Here is a 10,697-nt window from a genome sequence, read left to right on the forward strand (position 1 = left end):
TTATCGCGGTCAGGTCCGAATTTGTGCACAAAACAAACACACACAAATACCTTAGGTGAAAGAGGGAAGAGAGGTGCACTCGGAGACAGGATTTGTAAAGGAATTTGGTCTTCCACAGATGATGAAGGCATGCGGTTGATCAAATAGCAGGCCGTGGTAACTGCATCACCCCAATTTGAAGCAGGGACATTGGATTGAATCATAAGGGTGTGTGCAACGTCAAGGAAATGCATGTGTTTTCGCTCAGCCACCCCATTTTGTTGGGAAGTGTAAGCACAGGAGGTTTGAGGTTGAATACCATGGTCCCGATAAAATTGCAACAGTGTTGTGGTTTCAAACTCAAGGGCATTATCAGTGCGAATAATCTTAACAACTGACTTAAACTGAGTTTTTATTTCAATGACCAAAGATTTTAGAATGTTAGAAACTTCTGATCTTTCTTTTATTAAGAACACCCAAGACAACTTAGAAAAATCATCAATAATAACAAGATAATAACGACATTGGGTCCTGGTAGGAATCTTACTAACCTGATACATCTGCATGAAGAAGTTTAAAGACTTTATGATTGGACTGACTTTGACTAGAAGGAAACGAACTCCGATGATGCTTGCTCAACTGGCATGCTTCACATTGAAATGATGTGGTAGACGAAATTTGAGGAACGACACAACGAAGCTTCGACAATGAAGGATGTCCGAGACGACGATGCCACTGAATAGGACTCGAGGAAGAATCGATTGCAGCATAAATGTTTCCCACAGGGTGATGTAGGTAGTAGACTCCATTTTCTTCATAACCTCCACCAATTTTCTTCCCCGTCAGCAAATCCTGAAAATGACAACACACAAGATCAAATATCATTCTACAATTCAGCTCTTTTGTAAGGCAACTAACTGAGAGTAGACTTTGAGGAAATGAAGAAGCATGAAGAACATTGTTCAACTGCAAGGATGAGGAGATAGGAACATTTCCTTGACCAATAACAGGGGAGGAACTCCCATCAGCTAATGAAACACTCTAATGTGCAGTAATAGCCTTTAACTCTGAAAAAATTTAAGAGTTTCCACATAAATGTCTAGATGCACCAGAGTCAATAATCCACTTACTATCATGAGGAGAAAGGTGGTCTCTTGTTGAGAGATCCACACCAGCTACAAGAGAAGAGGAACTTGAAGGGCGATGAGCAACCAGTTCATCATATTCAGCACGACTAAGAGTGATCAAATCACTAGGAGAATGGGTTTTATGTTCTGCCTCAAGTTTTGTAACATTAGCCTTTGGAGCATTTGGTTTCAATGGAGAAAAGGTAGGCCGACCATGTTTATCCCAGCAACGATCTTCTAAATGCCCTGGTTTTCCGCAATAGGTACATTGAAGTTTGCCTCTACCTGCCAAACCTCTTTCACGACCTTTGCCTCTAACATTCAGAGTATTTTCTCGTCCATAACTAGATGGAACAGCTAAAGTAGATGACTGAGATGCAGGTTGAGATTGTGGAAGAGAGATGGCAAGTCTACTCAATCGATTATATGCATCAGCAAGAGTAGGAACATCAGACCCGGTCAACATTTGAACTTTAGCAACTATGAACTCTGACGATAGGCCTGTGAGGAACCGAGCTACCATAGTCTGTTCTTGATAATCTTTTTGTTTTGAGCAACATAGAGGTCTGTGAGCATTAAGTCTCTCAAAGGCAGCCTTAACAGAGGCATAGTACTGGGCCAAGGTCTGATCACCTTGCTGTAAATTATATATCTCTTGTTCAACTTTGAGGATACGACTCACATTAGTCTCTTGAGAATATGTATCTCGAAGATTATCCCACATTTGTTTAGCCGTATCATAATAAATTAGGCCATCTGCAATATGAGGTTCAATGTTGTTCATGATCCATGGTATAACAATGTCATTATCTTCTTCCCAAGTATTATATTTTCCTGTTTTATCATTTGGTTCAGATTCCAATAAGATATGTTTTCTACGATGTCCAAACACTGACATCATAAACGTGTTTTCTACGATGTCCAGACACCGACGTCATAAACGTCCTTGACCACCTTGCATAGTTTGTTTCATTCAATTTCACGGAAGATCCATATAAGAAAGGATTGGCGAAGGCCTTATATTCCCCGATAGCCTCATTCTTGTAATCAGATTTAGGAACTTCACCCATAATGATTAACAATAACTCAGAAATCACAAGAAATGTTGTTGCTGCAATAGAAGTCCACGAGCAAAAAAAAATTTGTCACAGTTTAAAATCAGATCGATTACCAAAAAAAAACTCTCCACTCCACAAAAAATTCTTCACGTACTAACGATCTGCTCTACAATACGCAGATCGACGACTGTGATAGGCCTTCACCACAATACCCAGATCTGTATCAGATCAACGACACCAAAAAAATGCTCCACAATACGCAAATCGACGACTGTAATAGGCCTTCACCACAACACCCAAATCTGTATCAGATCAACGACACAAATAAAAACACCACACTCCATAATATGCAGGTCCATACTGCAGATCTGTATCAGATCTGCAAAAAAAAATTGATAATGACAATTGCACTGCACTATAACATAATCTGATACAATATACTGTCCCACGTTACTCCATCATCACCAGAACATAAACATAGATATCGCCTGTCGCCTGCTTCACGACGTCTGCACAACACTCATACCTATATGTCGACTGAAAACCCATGTCTCCACCACGACTGTTAGATCTGATTACAGATCTAAGTCATGACTTTTGTCAAACTACAAATTTGTTATCAGATCTGTACCACCAACAGAAAAAAAAACTTAACCCGTCCTCTTCACGCGATCCACCCAATCCTCTTCAAGTGATCTTCTTCACACGATCAACCTTCACGCGATCCCGCACGATCCACCTTCACACGATCCACAGGTCACGTTCCCAATGACGATGGCTCAGATACCATGTGAGAACTGAGAGATGATAGAAAAGAAACCTTTTTTCGTGTATTGAATTAGGTCTAATCTCCTGTTTAAGTAGGGATTAGCCAAAAGAATAAAAATTACATTTAGGTCCCTTATTCTTTGTAAAATATAAAAACAACCTTAAGAAGATAAATTCTAACGTGGTCGACTTATCTTAACAAGTTACTGCTTTTTCTCAAGCAATTTTCTACTTTTCCACCTTTCCATTGTTCTGGATGATAATGCTCCCAAAATCGAGGATAGCCTATAGCACAGGCAGCAAAACATGCATATCCTTGGACATGTTTCCAGTCATTACTCAAATTAAATTAGACCAGTAAACTAAAGATGTCATTAATGTATTAACAGCTTATTATTAAACCACATAGTTGAAGTGTCCAATGCGCAAAATCGAGGGTACTGTTGTGAGAACATCATTTATGTCTTCCTTCAATTGACTGAATCAAAGGATTTGACCAAATTGTTGAATGTACATTTAGTGATGTAGGAACTTGCTCAAGTATCAAACAGTTAGAAAAAGGAATTACCTAGCAAGGAAAACTAAAATCAAGGGCTTCTGGAAGCTCTTTATGCCTTCTATTCTTCTTTCTTTTCTTCATCTTCTTTTTTCCATTTTTGTTTTGGTCATCAAATATCTCAGGTACCATAGCAACTCAAGCATCATCCCTGAAGGACATTTGCTAGTATTTGTGTTGAAATTTTGGTAATTCCAAGTTGGTTCATGCAATCTTATCTGCATTATACCAATATAATTGGCTTATTCCCAATGTTGCTTGTCAAATTCTTTGTCACTTTGAACCAGAGCAAAAATTTTATCCATCTACAAGGCCTCTATTTGATTACATTTCATTGGATAGAACTCATGCTTACAATTTTAATCATAGCCACAATTATTGTTGATATTTTGAAACATGATATTTATGAGAAAAATGTCCTAGCCGCTATTAAAAGAAAAATATCATGATATTTTAACATAAATATCATGATATTGTGAAATTTCTTACTTTATTACTTAAAAAATATATTTTTGTTATTTCTGTTTATTTTATTTTAAAAACATTTTCTAATTGTTTATTTATGTTTTCATAAATGAATAATGCTAAACCTAATTATTTCTTATCCTTTCTAATTTTTCTTTACATTTAAAACTTTTTTAAAGCATCCGAGATTGTCGCAAAAAAAACCAACAAAAAAAAACTCACCGAGAAATTACTGAGAACGATATTTGTGGCAACGGTTTTCATAGCAACAAAACATGATAATGAGGAAAAGAAGAACGATACAGCAAGAAACAAACAATTACAAAGTCAGAAACTAGATCTCTCATAGTCAGTACGTTCTCATTAGTATATGTAAGCCATTAGTGTCATGCTCTCTATACAATTTTTTGTTTTAAACGCCTTTGCTGCTTGCTATAGCCGACTAACTAGCACTGAAATATAAGCATCCTGAAAGCAAAATTAAAGAGTTAAACTGAAAGTTCTATTAGTCATAGAATGATATTTGGTACTCACTTGGAATGTAATCAACATCAAGACGCATGATCTTTCCAAGCAAAGATTTTTTATTTTGAGCAAAATTGAAAGGGTCACCCCTACTGCCACCATCACCCATCATAAAGTATAAGTATCTGTCTGCTGGGCCAAAGAGAATCTGCCCACCATGATGAGATGTATAGGGAAGACCCATAGTAAATATTCTCCTCATTTCCAAAGAATTAGCAGTTGTTGCCTAGAAAGAATGCCAAAATGTCATAAAAGATCTCTATCAAAGAAAATATTTGCATAGCTATTTCATGCAGAACATTATTCCTTGATGAAGAATGTCATGCATACCTGGGAGGGTGGTATTGTGCCATTTGCAGAGTACTCTGCAACAACACTGCCGTATTGGCATGGCATGGAACTACTGTCTGAACCAATCTTAGCAGGGTCACAGTCTACTGCAGTATTACATGCACATCTTCCAGAACAACCTGGTGTCTTTGTCTTGTCACAGTTATAAGAAACGAAAAAACGCCCATTTTTAACAAAATCTGGATGAAATGCTATTCCCATTAGGCCAAACTCTGAATCAAAATGTACTACATCAGTTATATCAAGAAAGGGACTTGACTCATCGAGCTGCAATGTTTCACCGAACCCAGCTTTAGGAACTGTTGCCAACCATATTTTTCCAGCTTGGTTGGATAGAAATACACGACCGCTACCATCAGGATGACTCGCCATGTTGAGATAAGAACCATTCCCAATTTTCTCAATGCAAAGGCCCTTTGGAGGTGAATCTACAGTACTATCTAGTGATACCTGAGTTCCTGCAAAACAGACTCGTTCCTCAGTAGAGGATCCACCAAATGCAGCACAGAAGTCCTTCTCTGACTGCCAAAAGTCTGTGAATTTGGATGAACTGGCATTGGCTGTGGGTCCTCCTTTAAGTGAAGCTGCAAAAGGGGAGTTTCCAATGGATACATTTTGACATGTCTTCCAGACATTGGAACAGTAGTCACTTGCAGCATCCGTCAACTGAGTTGAATCTTTGGAAACAGTTCCATTGCACAAAGCAGGAACACTACCCTGCTGTGATTCTATCCTAAATAACTCGGCAGAGAACTGATCACATTTCTGCAGAAGAAGCAAAATGAGAAGCTTGAATTAAGCGGACACATCAATTGATGTACTAAACAAAATTTATTTTAACAGAGATTCATTTGATAAAGATTAGGAGCCAAAGGAAAAAAAGAAAATCATTTGATTGTCCGGTACAGGACTCCATGATTAACCCCAAAATTGTAATTCACTATTTTAACAATATTTTAACACAGATGTATCGATGAATCTGAAGGGTTTCATATGCAATGTAACTTGGACAGAACTTAGCAAGGTTGGATCTTCTTCACACACTATTGGGTTCATAAAAGCACTGTGGTACATGTAAGTATAAATTAGAAAATTTATTTCTCCATTCTGAGAACATTGAAACAGCCTTTATCCATTAGAAATGTCTCTCTCTTTAAATTGTATTTATCTTCATTCCACTACTTCCAAAAAATTGCCAAAAATTGCGAAGAATATCCACACTGTGTTGAACCTCATCTCTTTATTACACTTCCACTTTTCTTTTTGTTATTAGTCTTGATCAAAAATAAAAATATATGAATTATGTGATCTGTGACAAGGATACAGAGTTTTAGGATGCTAATGGATCTAGAAGACCAAGCTAAATGCTGATGATGAGGGTGAAAAGTGTAAGGTCAGGCTGGTTGTACAGGTAATAATCTCTGTGAAAGCATTTAAACTGAGTCACTGACTAAATTTTTTTTCTTTTAGCCAAATTCACTTAGGGTTCTTTTGATTACATGCAGCCTAATATGATATAGAGCTTCATCAGATGGACCTGAAAAATATGTTTTCCTAATGTTCATCTCGATGATACACCTATATGGCACAACTCGAAGGTTTGGTTAAGCATAAAGACAAAAACATACCATATGAATTAAACAAATGCATCATATACAGCTTTTAGATAATGGTACAGGAAATTCACGTTTCACTGATTGAGTATAGATTTTCTAATTTCATGTGACCATAACATTTATTTCGAAGACAATGAGAAATATGCAAATATATTTTTATCTACATGACCATGATATACTCCTAGCTAGTAAGCATAAAGATCATATCATTGAACTGGTTCTTAGGACAAACACGCAGAACTTTTTGAGGAATATATTTCATAAATTATATATGAAACTGAATTCATCCAGAACAAAAACCAACAGAAGGATCTTAATGGAATGCATCATAAAAGTGATCTTCCTTGGTACCAGACCGTGATAATCATGGAGTTGACAGGGTTCTGCATGAGATATTTCCACCAAGAAATTTTTCATTGACTAACCAAAGGCTACTTTACAAATAGAACAATGGTCATTGATTCACTAACAGGAATTATAAATCAATTTTTCAAATGCATTATTGGACTAAAATGCACTTATTCTTTTCTACTGTGGCCAGTCTGAATCTCCTAATTTTGTCATCCTTGCTTGCCAAGTGAGATGAAGCCTTTGAAGTACTTTAGGGTGTCACTTCATGCTGGTAGAGTTGGGATCACCATGTGGGAGCTTGGGAAAAAGTTTGTGGTGCTCGGCCAAACATAACAGATTCCCAACAGATCACTACAAACTTCATAATGATCTTAAGAAGCAAAATGAAGAAAAATAAGAAAAAGAGCCAGGTGTAAGATCACTTAAAACCAGATTGCTCATTAGTATGTCTCATCAATCTAGCCTATGAACCATGCCAAATAACCAACTGGGGTCCGCTTCTTTGAGAGGAGCTGTCAGTACATGTCACCTTGTGTTGGGACGTTGCAAGTTCAAATCCCAATGGTACGTTGTATAACTAGTGAGGGTCTGCCTAACACCAGCTTGCCTATCAACAACAACAACAACAACTACGCCTTCATCCCAAAATAATTGGGGTCGGCGATATGAACCAAAAAAGAAAATCATTATGGGTTTTCCACATGAATCCTTCTCCTCCAATCATTTCTATCCAATGCCATGTCCTTGGTGAGGTTCAAAGCATTCATATCCTTTCCTATCACCTTCATCCATGTCTTCCTAGGCCTACCCCGACCTCTTTTAACTAATATATTTTCTCATTTCTCCATCCTTCTAACTGGAGCATCATTAGGCCTTCGCTGAATATGTCCAAACCACCGTAAACGATTCTCTCTCATCTTATTTTCAATGGGTGCAACGCCTACCTTCTTACGTATCTCCTCGTTCCGAATCTTATCTTTTATTGTATTTCCACACATCCATCTCAGCATACGCATCTCAGCTACACTCATTTTTTGAATATGATGTCTCTTGGCAGCCCAACATTCCGTACCATATAGTAAAGCAGGCCTAATAGTCGTCCTATAAAACTTTCCCTTCAACCGCAATGGCATTCTATGATCGCACAACACTCCAGTTGCACTTTTCCATTTCATCCACCCAACCTTTATCCTATGATTTACATCTCCATCAATTTCTCCATACTTTTGAATGATAGATCCCAAATATTTGAAACAATCATCCACCGGTATTTCTTGCTCACCAAGCTTCACTACACTCTCAGCATTACTTCGTTGCTTACTAAACCGACATTCCATGTATTCTGTCTTACTCTTACTCAACTTAAAACCTCTTGCTTCCAATGTCTGTCTCCATAATTCTAACTTAGCATTAACCCCAGCTCTAGACTCATCAATCAAAACAATATCATCAACAAACACCATACACCACGACACATTTTCTTGAATTGATCTCGTAAGCTCATCCATCACTATAGCAAATAGGAAAGGGCTTAAAGCAGATCCTTGATGTAACCCAACCGTTATAGGAAAATTGGTTGTCACCCCTCCACAAGTGTGGACATTGGTTACTACTCCTTCATACATATCTTTAATTATTTTAATGTACTTGAGAGAAACACCTTTCTTCATCATTGTCCACCAGAGAACGTCCCTAGGTACTCTATCGTATGCCTTCTCTAAATCAATAAAAACCATATGCAAATCTTTATTCCTCTCTCTATTTCTCTCGATAAGTTGTCTAAGAAGATGTATAGCTTCCATAGTTGATCTTCCAGGCATAAAACCAAATTGATTCTCCGATATCATGACAACCTTCCTCAACCTAGACTCAATCACCCTCTCCCAAAGTTTCATAGTATGACTCATGAGTTTTATACCATGATAGTTTGTGCAATCTTGTATATCACCCTTATTTTTATATAGAGGCACCAAAGTACTCTTCCTTCACTCATTAGGCATCTTATTTGTCCGCCAAATCTTGTTAAAAAGATTTGTCAACCATTCTAAACCTTTCTCTCCCAAGCATTTCCAAGCCTCGATAGGAATACCATCTGGGCCAACTACCCTTCTTGATTTCATTTTCTTCAAAGCCTCTGCAATTTCTTTCTTTTGAATCTTGTGCATGAAGTCACGATTCATCTCATGAAAAGGAATAGAGAAGTCTCCAAGATCGGAACCTATGTCAGAAATATCATGAATATTTTAAAAAATACTGTTATTTTATCGTGATATTTTCAAAAGCTTATCTTATCCCATAAAATGATATTTTTCAAAATATCGACTATTTGACAACATCGTGTTTTATGCCATTAGTAATGACATAAAAACAATTTTGTTACATTTCTATCCATTTATATTTTTATAATTTCATGCATCTTTACATGTGCCAATATTTTCTTAAGATTTTCCTGAGGAAAACCAGATTTTTCAAAACGAGAGATTTTCCCTCACCGAGATTATCTCAAGAACAAGATTTGTAACACTGATCACAACTTGTCCTGAATCACTGTTTAAACAAAAAAAACACCATTCAAAGTATGCATATCTTTTCACATAGGCAGCAACACAGTGCACAACAAAATAAATGCCGATCACGAGAGAAACTAATTGAGACAATTCCGCTGATAAAGAGCAAATCAAGAGCGACCATCAACCAGTATAGCCTCTTACTGCGCAGAGAATCGATTTGATCACAGCGCCGCACGCGGGATTCGACACATTGATCGAATCAAATTGCGTCTTCAGGGCAGCATCCTCTTTCGCATCACAACATACATTTCCCGTGTAAGGGCAGAAGGATAAGGGAGCCTTTGGGGGTAATGGAGCCCCTGTTTCATGACAAACCCATAAAAAATTATCAACAGTTAGGCCCTCTGAACCCCCAAAAACCCCTAAGAAGGAACAAGACAGTAAACCAATGCCAATCAAACCACTAAAGACAGAAGCTCAGAACAGAAAAAAATGCTACCCACTTGAATCAGTGCAGAGTGGTAGAGCAGAAGAACCACAGAAGTTGGAGGTGAAGAGAAGCATGAAAAGAGCAAGACCCCTCATGTTAACTCCACAAACCATGGTCTTACCCCTCTCTGCTTTGCTCATGGCTTCAACGGGCTGACAGTATCCGAGGGGTTTGAATGTTGGTCTTCAATGGGGATTATATATTCATTGACAGCACTATAGAAATTGATAAAATAGGCAGTAATTTTACTAAATGGGAACACCATCTTGTTTCTCACCATCCATGGGGCAGGCCGGAATTTAAATGGCACGCAGAAAGGCAAAAATCTTTAATCGGTTTTGGTAGAGTGGTACCATCCCCCCCCCCCCCCCCTCTCTCTCTTCTCTCTCTTATTAATTTTAAATTTTATTGCCTGTGGTCCACGGTCGACTCCCCACTGGACGTTGAGAGGGGTGGGCTGACATCTCTCCCTCTCTCTTAGTATTTTTAAATTTGATTGCCTGTGGTCCACCGGAGTTATATTGCCTGTGGTCCACCGGAGTTATATGTTACCTCTGAAGAGCGCCTCTAGCAGTAACAAAACAATGTCTTAATGACACATAAGACAACATGTGTTCTTCATCGATAGGATGATGAGATGGAAAGCTAGTCACGATGCGTTAATGGCATTGGTTGGAATGTTTGTGCATCATTTATTTCTTCCATAATGCCTAACAACAACGAAAATGAAGAGAAGATACGAGAATGTTTTGTAACACAAGGCAAGCACGAGAAGCCGACAATATGTTGTAAAACAGAATACAAAACAAGGCGAAAACCTCGACTGGAGACGAAGGCAAAGTTTGCGTTGACAATAAAAGCTACTATTAGAGCAGATGGCGCAAGAGATTAATGAATAGCG

General features: G+C 37.9%; 1 protein-coding gene across 1 annotated transcript in view; it reads right to left on the minus strand.

Annotated features, from left to right (window-relative positions):
* LOC149829081 (HIPL1 protein-like) overlaps positions 1–9,980 on the minus strand; it is a 50,235-nt gene extending 40,255 nt beyond the window's left edge. Inside the window, exons 1-4 of the mRNA XM_090017273.1 lie at positions 9,810–9,980; positions 9,508–9,665; positions 4,809–5,594; positions 4,488–4,704 (exon numbers count right to left, since the gene is read on the minus strand). Coding sequence (XP_089873399.1) covers positions 4,488–4,704; positions 4,809–5,594; positions 9,508–9,665; positions 9,810–9,936 — 1,288 coding nt within the window. The 5' untranslated portion in view covers positions 9,937–9,980. The remainder of the gene's footprint in view (positions 1–4,487; positions 4,705–4,808; positions 5,595–9,507; positions 9,666–9,809) is intronic.
* Between the last annotated feature and the right edge of the window lie 717 nt (positions 9,981–10,697).

Source organism: Nuphar pumila, chromosome 9 (assembly GCF_984573655.1).
Source record: "Nuphar pumila chromosome 9, dmNupPumi1.hap1.1, whole genome shotgun sequence".
Classification (NCBI taxonomy): Eukaryota; Viridiplantae; Streptophyta; class Magnoliopsida; order Nymphaeales; family Nymphaeaceae; genus Nuphar; species Nuphar pumila.